Source organism: Primulina huaijiensis, chromosome 11 (assembly GCF_012295235.1).
Source record: "Primulina huaijiensis isolate GDHJ02 chromosome 11, ASM1229523v2, whole genome shotgun sequence".
In the NCBI taxonomy this organism is placed as follows: Eukaryota; Viridiplantae; Streptophyta; class Magnoliopsida; order Lamiales; family Gesneriaceae; genus Primulina; species Primulina huaijiensis.
Genome location: NC_133316.1, coordinates 3,254,070 through 3,276,098, shown reverse-complemented (window position 1 = coordinate 3,276,098; position 22,029 = coordinate 3,254,070). Strand labels below are relative to the sequence as shown.

The following is a 22,029-nucleotide window of genomic DNA, read 5'->3' as shown; positions in this document are numbered from 1 at the left end:
CCTCATGTTGACAATATGCATCAAATTCGTCACTGGTATATTCTTTTCCATTGTCAGTTCTCAGACACTTGATTTTCTTTTCAGAATCAAGTTCAACCCGTGCTTTGAAATCTTTGATGATATGGAAAGCGTCTAATTTCTTTTTAATTGGATGCACCCAACATCTCCTAGAGAAATCATCAATGAGACAAAATATCTCGCTCCTCCTAGGGATACAACTGGTGGTTGTCAAACATCCGAATGAATCAGCTCCAATATACTTTTGCTCCTGGCATTAGAAGTGTCAAACTTTAATCTATGTTGTTTACTGGGAACACAATGCTCACAAAAGGATAATGACACTTTTGTAAGTCCTGGCAACTTCTGAGAGAATTTTCAACCCCCGTTCTGACATATGCCCGAGCTTTCTATGCCATAACACTGTTAATTATTCTCCTGAACCAATTGATGCAACAACTAGTTCCGCCTCTTTGTGTGTTTCTCCCAAAAGTACATACAGATTTGCAGCAACCTTTTTCACAATTTTCATGATCTCGTTCCCGATCCGTGTTTTGCACCCAATATCATCCAGTTGCCCCAAGGACAAGATTTTTCGTCAGTCCTTTCACATGTCGTACCTCCTGTATGGTGCGAATGGTGTCATCAAACATTTTAATTTTGATAGTACGGACCCCAGCGATTTCCAAGACATGATCATTTCTCATGAATACAGATCCTCCTGAGACTGGTTCATAATGATCAAATCATTCTCTCCGAGACTTCATGTGCCACGTCGCTCCTGAATCCATAATCCATGTGTCACAAAATTTGTATCTATCTTCTGCAACAGTTGTTGCTTCGCTGAATAATATTTCATCACCGCCTGAAGTACTGGTCACATTTCCATGAGAACTTTTCTCGATACTTGTACACTCTTTCTTGAAGTGCCCTTTACCGCCACATTTAAAGTAATAAATATTTTTCTTCTTACTTCTCGACTTCGATCTACCTCGTCTTTGGCTTCCAGTGGAGTCACGGTCCATAAATCTTCCTCTTATCATCGGCAAAGCCTCTGCTTGCTTAGAAGTTACCAACATGTCTTCCTTATTCTTGCGCCGGCTTTCTTCACCGAGAACCGCAGTTAAGACATTGTCGAATCTTAGAAAGCCCATAAGAATATTGTTGGTTATGTTGATGATAATTTGATCATATGAATCTGGTAGACTTTGAAGTAGAAGCTTCGCACATTCATTTTCCCCTATTTTTGCCCCATGGAAGTGAGTTGGGCAAATATAGTATTTAGTGTCTTGATATGGTCGGTCATCGATGAAGATTCCGCCATCCAAAGAGTATAAAGCCTTCTCTTTAGGAAAATCATGTTGTGTAGCGACTTGACCTCGTACATCTTTGTCAGAGTATCTCAGATAACTTTTGCTATTTTTATCTCAGAGATACTTGACAATACTTCGTCTGCTATAGCCAAGTGTAAATTGGCAACAGCATTATCATTCATCTCATTCCACTTTCCATCATCCGTAATTTTCATTGATCTATCTCCAATAGCCGCCAAGCAATTATATTTTCTTAAAACTGCTTGTATCTTTATTTTCATATTTATTATCTCAAACTGCCGCACGTGGGACCAACAAGTGGTATCAGAGCCTTGGTTTTACATTTTTCTTAAAATTCTGAATGCTATGTGGTTGCAGCCTAGACTGATCTTCCACATCAAAAAAGAATTTTTAGAGATTTTTTATTTAAGACGAGATTATTTTGTCCAGTCTACTAAATTGTTGTAAACATAATGACGGAAAGATACGACATAGCAAAGTTTCATGGAAACAATTTTATGCTGTGGAAAATAAAATATTATAGTGAAAATTCTTTTCATCTTGTCCGTGTTTTTTATCCTAACAATTTTTTAGAAGTTTTTCACGTACCTGTCAGATGTCCAGTTTATTCTTTATTTTCATATTTATTATCTCAAAACAGATATCACACAAACACAACTCCTCCAAAACTTCTATTAATCAGTAAACACAGGTGATAAAAATTAATCACGAAAATTAAACTAACCGCAAAAGTCGATAGCGATTTTCAATCCGTTGTTCGAGCTATGAGTGTACTCCTCCTCATTCCGAATGGAACCGTTCGGACCTCCGGTCTTCGTATTCTTATCATACGTCCCCGCATCATGCCACCTGATTAAATTTCAACAAAAAACAGTACATCATCGAAACCAACAGGAGCATATTTCTCGAAAGTATTGCGTATGAAGAGGGGGAAAAAGCAAGGAAGATACGCCAAGCGGAGCATGATAGGCGCGCAGTTCTTATTGGAGATGAGCGCACGGAGTTCGCGGCGAGCTTTCTCGATCTCCTTGAGGTATTCGGAGTCTACGATTGGCTTAGCCATTGGAAATTACAGAACTTGAGCCACTGAATTTCTCCTCAATATATATATATATAAGAAAAAGATACGATGCTTTGAAAATTGAGTAATGAGTGGTATTCAACATTGTGCCAAAAATATTTAAAAATGTGTTTGTATTAAAATAATTTTAAATATAAATATTAATTTTAATTTTGCGTGTGAACTGTAGCATCTATCTATTTTTCAGGGAAAAAACTGCTATAAAGAAACTAATTTTTTTTCATAAAAAAAATTTACTAACTTATTTTTGGTGATAGAGATAGAGAGATATACTCGTATACACTCTCAATTCATAAATATATTATATTATATTATATTATATTATATTATATAATTGAAATATCGGAGAGTGGCGGCTGGAAATGAGCGATAATTATGGGGTAATTGAAAAGCGTGACACGATATGATAATAAAATATTATCACATATAAATTTTAATATTTAATTAATATCCCTTTTTGTCATTTGCACGTCTCCGTCCGAAGTATATAGGAAATAGGAAATTGGGTAAATTTGTGAAAAATATATATTTCAATATTTTCATTAAGATTAAGTATATAGTCACAATTTTTTAAGAAATAGTACTTGATAATGGTATAATTGTAGTTTTAACTTCCCACAAACCCAAATTTACATTTTTGTCTTTTTTATTTAAATAAATATATTATTTTATCCACAAAAATTACACATGTTTTCTCTATCTAAAATATGATTTTTAAAAAATATTATTTCTCAATTATCCTGGAATAAGCGTAAATACTTATTTTGACATATAAAGTACCTATTATGGCTTTTTAGATACTTGATCTTGCTCTTTCAATATTCGAAATGTATAAGAAAATACTATATTTTCAAGTAATCATCACAAATTCAGTCATTGTTGGTCTTTTCATGAAAAATACATTAGGATTACTTATTCTTGTCATTTTATTTAAAAAAAACATAGTTCATCATTCATCATGAAATAATATTAAATATTATTTTGATATACAAACTACATGTTTTGGAGTTTCAGATGCTTGATTTGGCTATTTGAATACTCCAAAAGTGAAAGAAAATATTGGATCTTAAAGCGATTACCATAAATTCAGTAATTGTTGGTCTTTTCATTGAAAATGTGTTGAGATGACTTATTCATGTCATCTAATTTTTGAAAAAACACGGTTTCTCACCTATGAATAAGTCGTCTTAATGCATTTTCAAAGAAAAGTCCAATAATTACTGAATTTATTATGATCGCTCGAAGATCCAGTATTTTCTTACATATTTGGAGTATTCAAAGAGTCAAACCAAGCATCTCGACCTTCAAAAGAGATATTTTGTATGTCAAAATAAATATTTAATCTTATTTCATGATGAGTGATGATCTATGTTTTTTTTAAAAAATAAAATGACATGAACAAGTCATCCTAATGCATTTTTCATGAAAAAACGAACAATGATTTAATTTTTGGTGATTAATTGAAAATACAGTATTTTTTTATATATTTTGAGTATTGAAAGAGCGAAATCAAATATCTGAAACCCCATAATAATACTTTGTATGTCAAAATAAGTATTTACGATTATTCCATGATAATTGAGAAACAATATTTTTTAAAAAAAATTATATTTTAAATGAGAAAACATGTGTAATTTTTGTTAATAAAATAATATATTTATTTAAATAATAAAAGAAAAAAATGTAAATTTAGGGTTATAAGAAGTTAAAACTACAATTATAGCATTGTCAATTACTATTCCTTAAAAAATTGTGTCGATGTACTAATTCTAATTCAAATATTGACGGATGTATTTTTCAATAATTTACCGTAGGAAATTTTCCACATATAATAAATAATTTTTATTATATATGTCGTTATTTAATGTGTACACCATTGTATACAAACCAACTCAAAGCTACTATTTAATTTGATAAATTCAAATACGAATCAAATATTTATCAAATCGATTCAAAGCTCAGGAACCAATTCACCCTAATTTAGATGATGAAAAATAGGTCACAATAATGTAAGGTTGCATAAAAACAACAATTTTATATTTTAAAAAATTACAGAGATTTGAAATTTGGCTGGCACAATGCAATAAAAGCACACGCAAGAAGAGCACGTGAACCAGTAGGAGAATTAAGCGCAGAAATGTAACTCAAAATGTACACAACCAACATACACAATGACGGGAAACAGGCTCGAAACATTTTCTCATTCCACGGACTTTTCTCTGCACAACCATAGAAACTGTGTTTGCAAAAGTTTATTTTCACTTTTCCAGAAGGAAACAAAAGGAGAGATATTAAGATGTTCGCCACTGCAGCTCGATTTGGAGTCGTCCATTCTTGGAGTCTATGAGATGGAATTTCTCGTTTATTCTCTTATTGGTGACGACGTCTGCCAGTCCAATATCGACATAGCCCAGTGTTTCCTGAGTTTGAATAGCAAATAAAGATGTGTTCAATAAATACAAAGAACTCTCAAGAATACATGCATTCATGACTTTGGTTTTTGGTCTGATTTTTTGCTTTGATTTCACCTAGAGATTGTCCAGGAAATGGCTGTATAAATTTCATTCCAATCGAAACACTCGAGGTGCAGTCTCAAATAATGAAGAGCAGGAGAGTGTAGATTCTTCCAAAATAGATTTCAAAACCATTCCTCAAATTATCAAAATAGATATTGATAATAACGGTGCAAAGCAATGTATCACAGTTGATGCATGCTAAGCATTAGATGTTTTGAAACTTTGTAGTTTATGTACTTCGATAATTTATCATCTGTAAACAAATTATATTTGAGGTCATGGTTTAGTATGTAGTTTCGGAAGTGAAGCCAAAAAGTTATAACGTAAGCTCCAAATCAACGAGATAAAGGTGCCTAAGATACCTTAGGATGCAGCAAGCCAATTCTAGACGAGGTGCTGCACACTTCCACGTGCATCCTTTCTTTAATAGGAGGTTCTCCCAACGTGAATGTGAACTCTTCCTCCCATCTCGGATCTCTGCTCTTCTTAAGTTGCTGTATCGACGAATATAAAATATTTTAACAGCCAGACCAGAATATAGTTTGTCCACAACCGAGCAAGAATCAGCACACAGGCTCAACGTGTAGTTAGTTCTCAGCAGAAGAAAACTTTTAGATTCGGTGTATTTTATGGAAAAGAACTCTATTACCATTCCACGTACACTGGAAAATAACATCATATAAAGGGCCAAAATTTTAGATTTTAGAAGCATCAATGGAATGTAATTCAGGTAAAATTGCTCCCGGAAAATAATTATGCGTTTTCAGATGATAAACAGGCAGAAAGCTAGGATGTCGGGGAATATCCAGAAACAGGCATTAGAATTATAGTAATTCCAGTTCAGAGTTCTGACCAAAATCGTGTGCAGAAAGTTCTTTCAGCATATACACATAATAAGGCAACTATAGAAGAAAAAGTTTTTGCAAACCTTTGTTTTTCGCTCCTCTCCTTTGAAATTGATACGGACATAAGGGTTAGTGTGGTGTTTTCCCTCAACATCTTGAGCTTCATGCACTATAACTACTAGTAGCCCTCCGCCACTTGGCGTGCCTTCAGGAGCCTTCTGTACTTCACCTAAATTTTCAGCATTGTGCGGCATATCTTCCTCCTTGAAAGGTTTGTATGTCAACTCTACCTCAATCTTCCCACGCATCTTATCATTCTGAACATCGTTCGGATCCATGTTCTTGAAAATATCCAGTGTCTTAACTGTTGCTTCATCAGGGGGAAGTTCCTTCAAAGGAACTACATTCATACCCATCTTCTCATGTTTTCCAACCTGAATAGACATTAAACCTCAAGTTACCCATACAAGTATCAGCAACAATATTTTCAACTTGGCACTGGAAATGTATACCTGCTCCCAATCATAAACGAGGATTTCTAGTGCTTGTGTTTCTGGATCTTTTACAACCATGCTGAATTCTTCATTCCACTCAGGGTTCAAATTATTACGCCTCACTGCTGTTTTCTTTGATGGAGCCTTTGATTCTGTGAGCTTCAGTTTTACATACGGATCTGCCCCGCCCAATAAATCTTTCTTTCTCAGCTTTGTAGCTCGCAAAACCTTTACATGAAGAATACCAACAGGCTTCTTCGCAGCTCTGAAAGTTGATGATGAGAAACAGAAAGTAAGACTCTACTGAAGGCAATACTTTTAGAATGAGTGTATGTGCATCTGCAATACAAAAGAGAGAGACTGCTGACTTTGCTGGATCCAGAATTTGCACATCAAGGGTTTTAGGCCACAGATACATGTTAGCAACCTGATCTTTGATAAGCTCCTGCAAAAAAAATTCCCCCATGAACACTGTGGAAACTCACACCATGATTAGCACTCAACACTAGAGTCTCTAATACTTCTAGAAATTAACAATAAATTAATCGACAGTTCTTCTGAAGTCACTGATATCTTTCTTTTTTCACTTTGAGTAGATCACTGCACAAGAATCCACAGGATGAATAAGAAAACAGTGATGAGTTGAAATTGAGCCAATTGTAAGACCAGAATCAAGAAAACACAGATATAATGCTAAGAAACTACATTATTAGCTGCATGCATCATGAGGCACGAGTACGAATGGAAAGCAAATGAAATCTACATTTTCAATAGATCTAATTTTTTCCCTCTCTCACATAATACACACAAAGGCTCTCATTTATTTCCACGAAGATGATATTCCAAAAATTTCCATTCTTTTCAGGATGACAAATGATTGATTGCACATTTTTATAGAAGCTTAATTGAGTGTGTTACAGTCAGTTTTTAAAGGTCTGATACCTGTACAAACCGGTATAGACCAGGTATTGACATGAGATCAGCACCAAAAAGCTTCAATCCAAAGTCAACATAAGGCTGCAAAGCAAATGAAACACAATCAAGGTTTCAATTGAGTCCCGGAAAACCTATTAGCAGTGGCACATGCCATAACTCATAAGAATTTCTATGAGGACAAAAATAAATTCAACTGCCCTCCACTATAATTTTGAAGATACTCAACAACAATATGCATCCGGAATGTGTTATTCTATGAACCATCTTTTTATAACTAAATATTTCATAACCAACCTTCTCCATGAGAGTCACAAAAATGTTAGCGAAACACGGAAAGCTGGGGACTAGAGGCTTTAGGGTGATCCGTGGTTGAGCAAAGATCTGTAAATCTACAACCTGGGACATTCAGAGAACTTTTTTCAGAAAGAAAAAAGTAAGGCTTTTGTACACCATTCAGGACAATTAAATAGCAACTAGCAAGCAACCTGAACTGTTGCTTTTAATCCATATGCTTTCACAGCGACTGTAATGTTAGGATTTCCTGCCCATTTCAGGAAAGGCTCCATAATCAACTCCTTTTCTTCAGTCAGATACACCTTAATACCTGGCATGAAGAAAAACTGACAATTGTCTTCAAGTTCAGCAAGGTAAACAGTTTCCACACTACTCTCGGTCAAACCAAAGAAACCATAACATCGCAGATTATTATCCGTCACAAGTACACAAACATGAGATAGAAATACATCCAAATCAATCCAGAGATGGAAATGGGCTGATGTCACCCCCAAGCCAGCCCATCATCACCACTAATATTAGAGAGTTGCTTTAGATAAACACAAGAAACTCCAACTCTCAGACACCAAAAGACATTCTTATCATTGAATCCAACATTAGCATGACTCAAAATTAATTCTACAGGTGAGGAAGAAAAAGTTTTCTCTCAGACACCAAAAGACATTCTTATTATTGTACCAACATTAGCATGACTCAAAATTAATTTTACAGGTGAGGAAGGAGAAGTTTTCTGCAGTTAATTTTTTTTAAAAAAAATCATGCACTAGTGCGTTCATCAACTTATGAAAAGTTTTTCAACAACGACGGTCCAAGTTCTAAAAGTTTTTGAAGTGCAAAATGGATGTAACCTTTTCCACGACACCATCAACATAATTATTGCTTCTCAAAGCAATTTCTGAATGGGGAAGATACAGTAAAATATTCACCATAACGTAACTGACCTTGAAATGTAGGCGGCAATGACCCTAGAGTTAGTGACTCGAATTCAACAGATTCAATTTTATATTTTGGACTTTGCTCAGCAATGATAGGAGCAGCAATATTTTTTGCCGTCCTGCAAATTGCCTGCAAAATGCACAGATAACCGGTGCAGAAAAGTTGATGATCTGTATCTTAACGCACCATGCGAGTAATTGCAAACAATATAAACTCAAATGAATACCTTGTCCAGGTAAGGCCACATAAGTTGAATAAACCTATTGAGCCAATCGATCTTTATTCCAGTGGACAAAGGTTACATAGAAACCATAAAAATCAGACAGAAATGGCAAGGAAAAAACTGAATGCAAAAAGTGTTCATTTAAGTCACGAATAACTTACTCGATCATAGTCTGGATTTTTCACCCAAAAGGGCATTTCAGGAAGCAAGCGATGTAAATCGTGAGAGCCATGCTCGACCAAGCGACGAACAATAGGATCCTGATCAAAATAATAGTCATAAACACTTGCCATTTCCGTTAGAATTCTTCATGTTATGTTAATTTCCATTCGTAATCAACTTCCTCCAATGGAAATGCTACACCATACTTCTGCTGCCCACTAGATATGACCAACAATTCATACATCTTAAGGTTTGCAAGCCTCAATTTTGTTCATTTTCTCACCCATAGAAGAAACAAATTGGTGAAACCAGACAAAATTGCTGATGGATTCATCACAACATCGGTAACAGAAATGTCAAACGATCTAAAGTTGGAACCATTATTAAACGAACTACTGCGTCAAACCCGAATAAATCACAGATATACCAATTTACATTAAACCAAACAAAAAGAAAAAAATACAGTATATAATCGTAATGTCAGTGCAAGACAAAAGAAAAAGGGGGAAATTAACACACACCTTAACATCGATGGGCTGAAAGTAGATGAACAAATAATATCCTATCACCAGACCAGCTGAAACCCCAACACCAAATCCCAAAAACCCAAATATCGTGCTGAAAAATCCCATCTCCGAATATGCTATCTACCAAATTTCCACCGAACTTGAATTCTAACTTGAACAAGCAAATTACTCTAAAATCATCTCAATAATTCAACCAAATATCTTCCAGCGAACTCCATTTTTTTTGTTTTATTACAATTAAAAGTAAGTTTATTCGTCCAAGATTAGCAACACAGTACAGCCCTTGAATGGATTTGACTTGGATTTATGTACCCTTCCGGTAATTTCTCCTTTTGATCTCCCGGCCGGATGAGCATTTTGCGGGTTGAGTGTGTGTATGAGGCAAGGATATGTGTCTTTGGATTTTGTTTTGGGCCTACATGCTACGTGTTAACTAATCAAATGTGGGACGTGTCCTCTCAGAATGTATGATTTGTCTTTTTTCATCAACAAAAGTATGAGATAAAATTATAAAAATAATGTATCTGTATATATAATTTTGATACGATGTTTCACATGAAAAAAATGGAACATTTTTAATATATTTTAACCTACAATATTTTTTACGTTTTATAACAAAAAATGGTTCAGACTTAATTTTTTAAACTACTAATTAAATAAACATATATGTTTTGTAACAAAAAAAGGTTCAAATTTTATTTTTTAAACATAATTAAATAAACATATAAATTTGTGATTAGTGGTTTGGACTTAATTTTGTAAAGGTCAAGTTAAATGAACATATATATTTGTTGTTAATATTTTTTGAATTTATAATATATTTTCTACTTTTATAACTAAAAATGGTTCGTACTTAATATTTTTAACGTAAAGTCAAATGAATATATAAGTATGTTGTTATCTCATTTATATTTATCTATAATATTCATCCATTGTTAATTATCTAAGATTTGATTTGCTTATGGTTTCAATATATAAATTTAGCTTAAATAAATATTTGTGGATGTTGGTGCTTTATTGTAGTTGAAATAATTGTGAGGTCAACGCAGATGATCAAAAAATTGGAAAATATTTAATAATTCGACAATCCCTTCCCTCAAACTTGTTCTGTAATGTGTTAGTACCAAGTAGCTCCTTTAGTTTATGAAATGAAGACAGTTTGAGGGATTTGGTAAACACGTCTGCTACTTACTTTTCACTTATGCAATAGATGAGATCAATTGTTTTATTCATTGTGAGTTCTATTAAATAATGATATTTCACATCAATATATTTGCTTCTTCTGTGTAGGACTCGATTCTTTGACAGTTTTATTGTTGAACTATTATCACAATTAATTATAATAGGATCATGATTCTTGAATTTAAGCTCTTCAAGAAATTTTTTTCAACTAAATAGTTTGACACGCACATGAAATTACTGCAACAAATTCAGCTTCAGTGGTTGATAAAGTAATAATTGATTGTTTCTTTGAAGTCCATGGAACAACCGCTAAATCTAAGAGAAAATCATATTCTGGAGTTCTTGTTCTATCATCTCGATCTCTTTCATAATCACTATCACAAAATACAGTCAAATTTGATTGTTCTCCTTACTTATAGTAGAGACTGAGTTCTGATGTTCATTGCAAGTATCGTAAACTACTCTTGGCATTGACAGCTAAAAGATACATTCATGTAGGATTCTACATGTATCTGTTTATGAGACTAAAAGAATACATAAATAATATCTGGTCTTGTTGTTGTTAAATACATTAAACTTCCAACGATTTGCTTGTAAAGTGTGGTGTCAATCTTCTTTCCTTCACAATATTTGGTTAGCTTCAAACCACACTCTACGGGAGTACTTGCAGAATTAATTTCTCCATCTTAAATCTGCACAAAACTTTTTGAACATATTTCTTTTGGGAAATAAAATTTCATAAGTAGATTGAATTACTTCAATACCAAGAATATAAGATATCTTGCCAAGATCCGACATATCAAACTCAACCATCATGGACTCCTTAAAATTTTCGAACATGACATTATCTTTACCCATGAATATAAGATCATCAAAATACAACCAAACAATGAGCATTTTTCCTTCATCTTCAAAATTTGTACAAAATGTATACTCCTATGGAAATTTTTGAAAACCCTCCTTAAAAAAATAATCCTCAATTCGGCTATATTATGCTCGTGGGACTTGCTTTAGCCCATACAAAGTTTTCTTCAATTTATATATTTTATTCTCATTTCCAAGCTTAATAAAACCAAGAGGTTGAAAGTAGAGCAAAATGAACAAATAGATCTTCAATTTAGTTAATACTAGTTACATCATAATATGTCATCCATGTCGGTCTTCTTCTAACTAGTTGAGATCTTGTTCATTTTCTGTTTCATTAACTGAAATGTGTTGATTAATTGTTGGTTGTTGCTCGTTCTCTGTAGATTGTTCATTCTCCAAAGGATGCTGCATTTCTTCTCCATTTTGTCAATCAAATCAGCTTGAATTTGTTGTATATCAGTATTTTCATCATCGAAAAGCGACTAAATTGAATATTTTTGGCATTGGGATAGATGACTCAGCCGATTCTCGTGTTAGGATCTATTTGGTTCAACTTTGAACATAAGTTTTTTACTTCGCGCATATATTTTACTTCGCCGAGTTGAGATAAAGTGATTGTGTTTTGTTAGCACAAACCAATCATGCCAAAAATTTTACTAGGTCTTCATTCATCCTCTCTAAACACCTAGGCGATCTTAAAAATAAATGAGATTTATTACATGTTGATAGTCATAGATTGAAAAATGAAAGCTAGAGAATTATATCGTTCATTGTTGTGATTGCAATTATTAAATAACAAAAAGATGCTTAGTTATAGCATGTTGTTGAATTAGTTCAATATAACTCGACATAATATATTCATAAAATAATGAAATTGATAGGATCGATTTTAACACCAACATGGGTGTTTCAAACACAATATTCTATAAGCTGCAATAGCTCATGCTCTAAGAATATTAACATCGATGAATTAAATCAAGTTTGGTTTTACACCAAGTAGAAGAGACTCTAAATAATCCTTTGTGAAGAAAACTGAAATAGTGCAAGGATCGGTTTGAGCTTGTATCAGTTCAGTTATGGTGAGAACTGAACTGATCAAATCAGTTTTAAAACAGATGTAATGCAAAACAAGTAAAAAGCAAAATTTGTTTTTGGATGTTCGGAGATTTCAACTGCTCCTACATCATCTCTTCTACCTCACGGGTATGATACACTAGAAGACTTTGATTTATACAATTCTTTGTACAAAATCATTTCAACTTAGGGCTTATTTCTACTGCGTAACAGAACTCCTAGCACTCAACTAGACTGAAGGCAGCACTCTAGCATGCACCAGTTTAACGTCTTTGTGCGAGTACTACAAATACATTATTTAACGTCTTTGTGTCAAAACCCACTCAATTGAACTTTAAGACTCAACTCTCTGTATATTTGTGAGTGATTTGTGTGTGCGTGTGTGAGAACTGATCTATGGATACAACACGACAGTGTTCTCGCATACTGAGGGATTTGTGCTTCTAGTCTAAGCTGATAAGACTTGAGCATGCCCTCTCTTGTTCATCCTCATGTCTCTTTGATTGTCTTCATATTGTATTTATAGAAGCAAAGCTGATCGTACATCAAGACTCATCAATTATGTTTGTTGCAATTTGAATTTGTTTCCCCGAAATGGTGTCTGTTATTTCTGAAAGCTATTCTGGAAACTTTTTACTTTAACCATTATTGTCCCTTTGTTTGGACAATAGCTTGTACTTTTGTGAAAAGATAGATTCTACTTGAAAAGCTTGCTATGATCTGCGACTTAGTCTACTCCGAACTGTTGCTCTGAAGTGGTCAGTTGAACTGGTTCTCAAACTGGTTTTCGACTGATCCTGAACTGGTACTTCGAACTGGTCAGCAACTGGTTTGGTGAAATCAGTTGGCTCGTCAGCTGGACTGATTTCACTGATTCAGTTGAACTGGTCAGTTGGGCTCTTCATTAGTTGAACTCTTTATCAGCTGGTAGGGCTTCTGAAGGTTTTCTGCTGAATCACCTATCAGTTGAACTAGTATTTGATATATCAGTTTGGGCAAGCAGTTGACACTTACTGATCAGTTCGAAGTCTGATCAGCTTCAGCTTTCTGCGCACTTAGATAAACTTGTTAGAGACAAAATAACAAGTTTTGTTAACATCAAAATAAAGATTGCGAGCATGAAATGTTTCAACAAATTCTTTTAAAATCACTGTTTAAGAATTGAAATTTAATCATTATAAAATATTAAAAGGTATGTGTATTAACTGATATTCTAACATTTGTTTAATGATTATTTTACTTTAAATTATTTATATTGCGTTTGTTTGATCATTTTATTTAATTTCAATTTAGTTTATTAATTTATTCAATTTTTTGTTAAAGTTAACTAAAAATTTGTTTTGATATAGATTGTAATATATCAACTTCTGTCTGACGATATTCGTATTTGTTGTTAAAACTTGACATGCACACTTGCAATAATATTCTGTTAAAAGATATTCAATTGTTATAAATAATTGTGCTGAAAAAACTTAATCAATTAGATTAGACAGAAAATCGTTATTTTCATATATAATGTATTAGAAGTTCAAGAGATATATAAAATATATATCGCAAAAGTAGATAATTGATACTAAATATAATGAGAAATATTTGTATTCAGTAAGAACTTAAGAGAAGAAGATAAATAACAAACAAAATAATATAACGAAAAATAAATTATTTAAAATAAACACGTCAAAACAAGGAAACTTCATATATATATGATTAATATGAATTTATAAAAAATATAATTTTTATTTTTATTTATTATCTTAACTAATTTTATCTCAAATAAAATCGCTTCTAGTGTGTGTCTATATATATATATATATATATATATGAACGTCGAAATAATTTTGCTGGAGTACACCAGAACTCAACAACATAAAATTTTGCGAAAAAGACTTGAAGCTGAACGTCGAAATAATGACAACTTTGGATTTTATTTCGAATATATTGGAGGATCGGGATCCAATTTACTTAATTGCTAAAATCTATTTTTATGTTTTGTGATTTTGTTGTTTGTTACTGTTGTTTTGTGATATTTGTTGTTTGTATTCTTTTTAATGCATTAGCCATTTAATTTGATTTTTTATTAAATTTTTATTTTTGCAGTAATTTAATTTAAATTAAAATATTGAATTTTATAATTAATATTTCAAAATTTAAAAAAAATTAATTTAATATTATTTATTTAAAATTAAAACAAATTAAAAAATTATAAATTTATAAAATAATTAAATTAAACTAAAAAAATTAAAAACGAAAAAAAAAAACATTTGGAGCAACTCTAAAAGTTACTCCAATGTAGTGTGAATTGTGGAGTTGGGTTGGCCATTGGAGATGGTCTAATACATGCCTGCAGCACTAGATAATGTTTATTCTTTATTCTCTTAAACATAAAGCATTGTATTGGGAACAATTAACGCATTGATTATTGATCATATTTATAGTGGATCAATGTTGATCTTCAATCACGATTCTAATTGACAAGCACAGACAACACAGTTGTCAACTTTCTTGATGCTACCAAAGATTGCTCTATGCTACTTAAATGGATGGATTTAATAAAATGAATCAACACCTTGCCATTTTTTCATGCAAATTACATAGATAGAGAGCGAGTTAAGCACTGCTCTTCTTTGACTTTGAGTGTGCGCATCTGACTTGGATCGCAAGTGTCTTGGCGATATCAGGGCAAGAATCATTGTCAGCATCAACGAGCACTTCTCTTTGAAATGGAATCGTGCACTCGGTCTTGCCCAAGCATTGCTGTTCAAACATGCAAACAATCATCAACGGGATCCACGAGGCGAAACATTAGATTATGTCGTGGGAGAAAAATTTATACCTCTTCGACAACTTTGTGAGCTTTGGAGGAATCGCATTTCCCCCGTACAAAAGCACCGCATGCGCCTTCAGCCTCTCCGAAGCTCACGAATTCAACGGTACTGATGACTTTCTTGTCCGGGCAGGTCAGGTGAGCTGCCTTCACAGGATCCACCACCGCTCTAAATTGGTTGTTTTTCCTTTCCCATGTCTTTATGTGAGGTGGGTGGTACTCTGTGATCACACTGCAGATTGTATCTCTGTTCACTGTCAAGATTTCTATGTTATCTGGGTTCCCTCCTGTCTCTTCGAATATCACCAACAGATTCCCCTTTGGCTTCAGGTATGATCTTGGGATATGATACCTGAAAATTCGAGTAGAATCTTGAAGTGGTTGATGCTGTAAAATACAACCATCCAATCTTGTTTATGGGACATGGACACGCACTTGCATTTCGTGGGAGATAACTTACTCTTCTTGTGTGGGCTTATCAATGGCTGAGTGGTAAGAAACCCAGTATCGGCCAATGCTTTGGCCATTGACCCAGATCATTCCCTTCGCCATACTTGTCATTCTGATAGCTACTGGGCTTGTACCTTCCGGGGCATTGAAATATCCCTGTCCAGTCAAAAGAAAATATCGTCTAATTTTTGTTCTTTTCTTGAACTTTGCGGTTTTTCTATTGATAATCTGTTACCTTGTACCAGGTGACGGCTCCACCGGGCCCCTTAGAAGGCAGCCATTGGACCTTGCTGGATCCTTCTTCTGAGTATAATTGCATCTTCTCTCCAGCTACACCAACCTGGACATTTATTTTCTCAACTCGATTTCGAAGTTGCAAATGAACTGCATAAACTCTACATGTCTAACTCATCATTTGTACGTTACCCGTTGGCCCCAGTGATTCATAGTAATATCAAGAGTTCCAGACATTAAACCCTGTAGTGTGACAGCTCTTGGCCCTGCGAACCTCCTCTCCATGTATGCTCCACTGTTCTGCGTTTCGAATTAATATTTAATTTTCTTAGAAAAACTCCTTGTTAAGAAAAATATATTGATTAAACATGAAGAAAAGAAGTTTAATTCAAGAACTAGCTTATTTGATGGAAAAATCCAATATATTAACTAGTCAATCCATAGCTATTAGTGTATTCAATGGAAAACAGGTAGTTTGCCCACAACTTATAAAAGGCCAACATCCACAACAGCTCATTTTCGAGGAACATATCTTGATTCAGTGTCTGACATGCTGATATAATCATGTTGTCAATATTGATTTCATGATAGTTCTTTTGCTACTGTGTCGGTAATGAACAAAGGTGTTGATGTTAGGACACTTAGAAGAGTCGAAACCCAAAAGACTGGTTTATCCGATCACTTTATATTTACTTGTAGAGAGAATGTGGACGCCATGTGACAAGTAACTTACAGGGAAACCAACTGTCATGGCCAACAGTGTGATATCGTTAACTCCAGGCTTCAAGTTTATAGCCTTGCTGAAAACATGGCTCTTTTCAATGTTGCTTCCATGCCCGAATCCTAGAAAAATAATAAAGAAATCCTTATTGATGGAAGAAATACTTTTATTTTCCGCAAAGAAATATAATAACTACTGGTTTCACATTAGATTACCAACGTATTCGCCATTGACGAACGCAAGCAAAGCATGTCCAAGACTTGCAATCTGAAGGACTGGAAGGATATCAGCACGCATTGGCAAGTCACGCCTTTCAAATGAGATGCTACACAATATCAACAATAAAGATCAACTCTTTTTCTTCGAACATAAAAGCATACATTAATTTCCTTGTGAACTTTTTATGAGTGCGTACCTGGTGCTGTACCAGGCATAATCTGATGTATCTCTTGTAAAGGCGTACAATTCCTTAGGCGTCTTGCTCTTTACTTCCATGTCCTTGATACTTGGAATGCTTTCCTTGTACATCTCCCATTTTGTGACCTTTGCTTTCTTTGATGCATGGAAATTTCTTGAACTATGCTGTGCAACAACCTGCAGATGTATGTGAAGAGGAGAATCAGGAGTCCTGAAATTAAATATTTCATAGCAAAGAGCACAAAAACATTCGAGTTTCTTTTACCGTTTGAGTGTTGAAAACTACGGTCTTGCAATCAGGGAGGATGCTGATGGAATCAGCAGGTAGGTAATAGTCCACACCCCTGAAGTTGATTGTTGCAGGTGCCCTGGTGTGATTATTAGTCAAGAACGCAGCACAGATGTTCGTCCCCGGCTTCTCGTAAGTCGTGATCTGAAAAGAGAAATGGGTGGTAAATCAATGATCCGACGCAAATTGGCACGATGTGTCTCGAGTTCGTTTACCTCAAGATTGGGGCTGATTTTTTGAACGTGTTGAGTTCCCCAAAGCAAAGGCTTTTTGCTCAATCTGAAAGCCCTGTGCAGGTCTCTCAAATGACCAAATTTAGGCTCCCTCTTCAAACCTATAAACAGAGAAACAAGTTAAGTGATCTCCTTTCTTGAATCAGTTCCTTTTTATTCAACTTTCTGTCTGATTACCATATTCATCTAGTGGAGCTTCATCATAGTAACGAGTGGTCACGAAAGATGAACTTGTTCTGCCAAAATTCGTTCCACCATGGTACTAGGAGAAGTTACAACAGCTTCAGCATCAAGATTTTATTTAAAAAAAGAACAAAATTTATCTTAATTGTTGAATATGATAACACATGATAATATTCATACCATATAGTAGTTGTTGAGGGTACCATTCCTTGCAAAAAACCGAGCAACAGCAAATGCTATATCTTCAGCTGCTCGCATGGATGGAGAGTCTCCAAATACTCTATACCTGAAAACCAATTTTTTTTAGTGAATCACGAAGCTTCAATGTTGAGTGATTCGAACTTGTCTAAGGCTTCAACAACTTACTGTGCAGTCCAGTTCTCAGTCCAGAGTGAAGGCTTGTTAGGGCCATTTGGACCAGGGAATGTGTCTCCACACTGTCTTCCGTTGCAAGTACTAATCTGAAGAAACAAAAGAAGAATATCGTAGAAACAAAGAACCAATGACACTAAATTAATGTTCCATTAAACACACACAAAAAAATGCAAAAAAAGGATAAAATTTCGAGCAGAAACATACTACTGTTTGGGGGGCATCCCTTTGCTTGCACATGACCCAGGGGATGCCATTGTATAAACCAACAGCCATATCTGCAGCCCATTTGACATATTTCAACCCTGCTTCCTTATATGCTAGCTGGACGTTGTTATACTCGTTTTCGATCTGCATTGTAATGAAATGGTGAATTAATGATATTCATTCAATTCTTGGAATGAATTTATATGATGGTAAATAAGGAAACATACTTGTGCCATGATAATAGGACCTCCCTGATCAGCAAAAAGTTTCTCTTTTTTCATCAAATTAAGGACCATTTCTGTGTACTGCTTCATGTGGAACTGCATTTTGAAATCATGAGTCATATTCCATTGTTAAAGAAGACGAAACAACTCGCGCTATGCTCGAATAGTTACCATGAAAGGTTCATTATAGGAGCGGAATGTGATGTTGGGAACCTCTTTTAGCCAGTATGGAAATCCTCTGTGAAGGAACAAGATTCATACATGAATTTTTCGAAAATTTTTAATTTGAAGTGAGTAAGTTGAGCAAAATCTGAGGTTATCATTTGTTGAAACAATTAGTACCCCATGTTCCATTCGGCCTCAACATAGGGTCCAACCCTGAGGGTTACCCACAACCCATGCTCCCAAATCAATTTGATGAATTTCACCACGTCATAATTCCCTTCAAAATTGAACTGCAACACCAAGAAATAAGAATATTAACACCACAAACGTAAGATTCCTGGAAAAGAACCCTAACTAATCAAGAATTCTACTATTTTTCAAACCAAGAAAAGGGTACTGTTTTAATCGGATTATTCACCTGTCCTTGAACAGGCTCATGAATGTTCCAAAACACATACGTCTGTATCACGTTTAGCCCACCTTCTTTAGCCTTGAGTATCAGATCAGTCCACATCTAGATACATTATACACACAATCTTCAATCTAACAAGGCCCCCTTATATCCATGTATTAAATTACATACAATGAATATAATCAATCACTGCATACCTCGGGAGTGCTCCGCGGATAATGAATGGAACCCGAAAACAGCAACTCCCGGCTCCCATTTATGATCATGGAGCGCCCGTCGTAAGTCACGACGGGTCCTCCCTTCTTCTTGTGGCCATAGACATTGGCCACCAGCACAGAAAAGAAGGCAAACAAGAGTATTCTTTTGACCTGAACCATCTTTTTGTATTGCAAGTATCTTCTGACGAGCTTCGTTTCGAATATTATTGGATGAATTAAGCTATTCCCTCGCTCTCTCTATGCAGAGGAGGTGGGGTGGGTCGGGAGATGTGTAGAAGAATCCATGCAGAAGGAAAGGTAAATAGAGAAAGGCCGAGGATAAATATAATGGCCGGGAGGATGAGTCGGGAGATGTGGGCTATTTTTGGAAATGAGAGCGAGTTTTGTGATTGATTCAATGGAGCAAATTTTACGAATTGTCGATGGATTTTAGGTGTCTTCAATCATCTGCATGTTGACTATTGCTCGAATAATATAGATCATATAGATACATGAAATACTAAGTTTTTAATCTTATATATTTGCGCCAAAAGTTAATAATTATTGCTATATATGCACCTACCATATTAAAAAATAATTTCAAAAATTTTCGAATTCTTATTAAAATTCATAGAACCCTTAAAATATAAAACACATTTAAATATGGCAAAAACTTGTGTGAGACGGTCTCACGGGTCGTATTTGTGAGACAGATCTTTTATTTAGGTCATCCATGAAAAATTATTACTTTTTATGGTAAGAGTATTACTTTTTATTGTGAATATGAGTAGGATTGACCCGTCTCACAGATTAAGATCCGTGAGACGGTCTCATATGAGACCCACTCTTTAAATATTTGCATATATCCATTTTGACATTTCATTAAATATATACTTTCGTTTTCTATTTTCTAGAATTTTTAATTTTAATTTGTTTTTTAATATGATGTATAATCAGGTTATTTGATTTGTATTTTAAGTAATTATTCAAACGCTCTTACTTATTAATTTTAATAATTAATTACATATAATAACGTTTCTCACATCCCACGAGTAAGATACTTGTAAGTTTCAAAATGTGAGTATCCTTTAATTTATGTGGATGATTAAATTTGTGAAATTATTATGAATCATGATGTTCGCATTAAAAATAATTTTTTTTAAAAGCATAAATTTAAAGTTATAATAATAATGATAAACTTAATCACAAATTAGTTGGTGTCTTAATTGATTGGTTGAAAATCACTTTTTATATATATTATAAATATAGAGTTAGAAAATGGAAAATAGTGCTTTGATAGGCAAGAAATCAGTACTTTCTATTCTGGTCCTGGATTTCGATTAGAGGTAATCATAATTATATTCATAATTAAGAATGAATTTTATAATGTATAAAAAATTTAAGTTTTCAATAAACAAATTTAATTATAATATTCTTTGTGGAATAATAATAAATGACAATACAAGAACTTATTTTTTGGGTGTAATAATTGACTTATTGAGAGAGAGATTGACGCGTTATATTTTGAATTGCTATGATTTGAAATATCGGAGTTATATTATTAATGAAAAGTTAACCATTTGATCCAACATTATAGGCCAAAAGAGAAAATTGAAGCACAAACTACATAAGGAAACATCAGATAATGGGCAAAATTCGTGATTGTTCATCGCTTGTTTAAGTATTGACAACATCAAAAGTTTAATTATGATATGATCGGTTCATGCAGTTGGAGTGTTTAGAAAGGGATTGAATAAACACTTTAGCCTTTTGCAATTTTTTGAATATAAACCATTTCTTTAATTGAACTGATCCTGAAATCTTGTTTGTCGATATAAATCAATCAACTAATGATAATTCAGAATTAGACTGAAATATAGATTGAATACTAAGGGTTGAGATAGTTTAAAAACTGCATAGATAACAAAAAAGAACACACAATTTTTATGGATGTTTGGAGTCTAGCTTCAAATGCTCCTACGTCACTCTTTCTATATCAAAAATATGTTTTTCACTAAAAGACTTTGATGTATTACAACAGATTGTAATAATCCACTTCAGTTGGACTTATATACTGCCAAATTGAAACTCTTAAAGAGTAGCCTGAATGCTACAAATAAATACAATGAAATAAAAGCTTGAGTATGCGATTTGTAAACTGAAAATTGCTTGAAAAATGTATCGCAACTGATTGATGATTGTAGATAGTTTGTCCAGTATGTTTTAATAATCTTCTTCAACTGAATCGATCAGCTATATATAATCTCTGATTCCAACGGTCACAATGAATTCACTTAATGACTAATATCCGTTGAATCGTCGTTTAGTCCAAGTAAATAACTTTATCTAACAGTAGTACGAAGTATAATACTGTTCTGCTCTATTTCATCTGTTATGCTTTAGTACGAATCGTCAGTCTATCGACTGGTACTGCAACTGATGACGTGACTAACTGATCAGGAGTCAATTGATCGACAGATCAGTTCAGCTGGTCAGCATCAGTTCTAACTTATGTCATTCCAGTATTGAATACTTCAGTTGATAAAGGTTTTTCCAGTTCAGTTACGCGAAGTCTTCGGTTCTAATTAACAATTCGTTTACTGAACTTCATGTCATCGGTTTTAAGACTTATT

General features: G+C 34.0%; 3 protein-coding genes across 3 annotated transcripts in view; all 3 read right to left on the bottom strand.

The window, feature by feature from the left end:
* Positions 1–2,468, bottom strand: part of LOC140988265 (L-ascorbate peroxidase 3-like) — an 8,840-nt gene extending 6,372 nt beyond the window's left edge. The window contains exons 1-2 of the mRNA XM_073457278.1: positions 2,282–2,468; positions 2,056–2,180 (exon numbers count right to left, since the gene is read on the bottom strand). Of these exons, the coding sequence (XP_073313379.1) occupies positions 2,056–2,180; positions 2,282–2,394 (238 nt within the window). The 5' untranslated portion in view covers positions 2,395–2,468. The remainder of the gene's footprint in view (positions 1–2,055; positions 2,181–2,281) is intronic.
* Positions 2,469–4,400: 1,932 nt separating this feature from the next.
* LOC140988005 (synaptotagmin-1-like) lies at positions 4,401–9,704 on the bottom strand. The gene is made up of 12 exons (XM_073456844.1): positions 9,340–9,704; positions 8,818–8,916; positions 8,660–8,710; positions 8,439–8,562; positions 7,689–7,807; positions 7,498–7,599; positions 7,210–7,284; positions 6,636–6,712; positions 6,286–6,532; positions 5,857–6,207; positions 5,291–5,422; positions 4,401–4,832 (listed from the first exon to the last, which is right to left on the bottom strand). Exons 1-12 carry the CDS (start codon positions 9,448–9,450, stop codon positions 4,704–4,706), a joined length of 1,617 nt encoding a protein of 538 aa, XP_073312945.1. The 5' UTR covers positions 9,451–9,704; the 3' UTR covers positions 4,401–4,703.
* Positions 9,705–14,818: 5,114 nt separating this feature from the next.
* LOC140987391 (beta-galactosidase 13-like) lies at positions 14,819–19,703 on the bottom strand. Its single transcript, XM_073455874.1, has 19 exons — positions 19,397–19,703; positions 19,206–19,301; positions 18,965–19,077; positions 18,794–18,860; positions 18,626–18,718; positions 18,399–18,542; positions 18,186–18,280; positions 18,000–18,105; positions 17,814–17,898; positions 17,619–17,737; positions 17,380–17,547; positions 17,113–17,291; positions 16,913–17,022; positions 16,710–16,819; positions 16,169–16,276; positions 15,978–16,082; positions 15,753–15,898; positions 15,302–15,644; positions 14,819–15,222 (listed from the first exon to the last, which is right to left on the bottom strand). The coding sequence occupies exons 1-19, from the start codon at positions 19,574–19,576 to the stop codon at positions 15,076–15,078; spliced, it is 2,514 nt and encodes an 837-aa protein (XP_073311975.1). The 5' UTR covers positions 19,577–19,703; the 3' UTR covers positions 14,819–15,075.
* Between the last annotated feature and the right edge of the window lie 2,326 nt (positions 19,704–22,029).

What these genes read in the sequence shown, in the direction of transcription:
- LOC140988005 (XM_073456844.1), bottom strand. Translation starts at nt 9,450, where the DNA reads ATGGGATTTTTCAGCACGATATTTGGGTTTTTGGGATTTGGTGTTGGG. An exon ending in ATTGCCGCCTACATTTCAAG is followed by an intron (nt 7,808 to 8,438) that starts GTCAGTTACGTT and finishes TCTTCATGCCAG; the next exon opens with GTATTAAGGTGTATCTGACT. An exon ending in TTGGCTTGCTGCATCCTAAG is followed by an intron (nt 4,833 to 5,290) that starts GTATCTTAGGCA and finishes ATTCAAACTCAG; the next exon opens with GAAACACTGGGCTATGTCGA.
- LOC140987391 (XM_073455874.1), bottom strand. Translation starts at nt 19,576, where the DNA reads ATGGTTCAGGTCAAAAGAATACTCTTGTTTGCCTTCTTTTCTGTGCTG. An exon ending in CCTATAATGAACCTTTCATG is followed by an intron (nt 18,719 to 18,793) that starts GTAACTATTCGA and finishes TTCAAAATGCAG; the next exon opens with TTCCACATGAAGCAGTACAC. An exon ending in TAGTTTTCAACACTCAAACG is followed by an intron (nt 17,292 to 17,379) that starts GTAAAAGAAACT and finishes ATACATCTGCAG; the next exon opens with GTTGTTGCACAGCATAGTTC.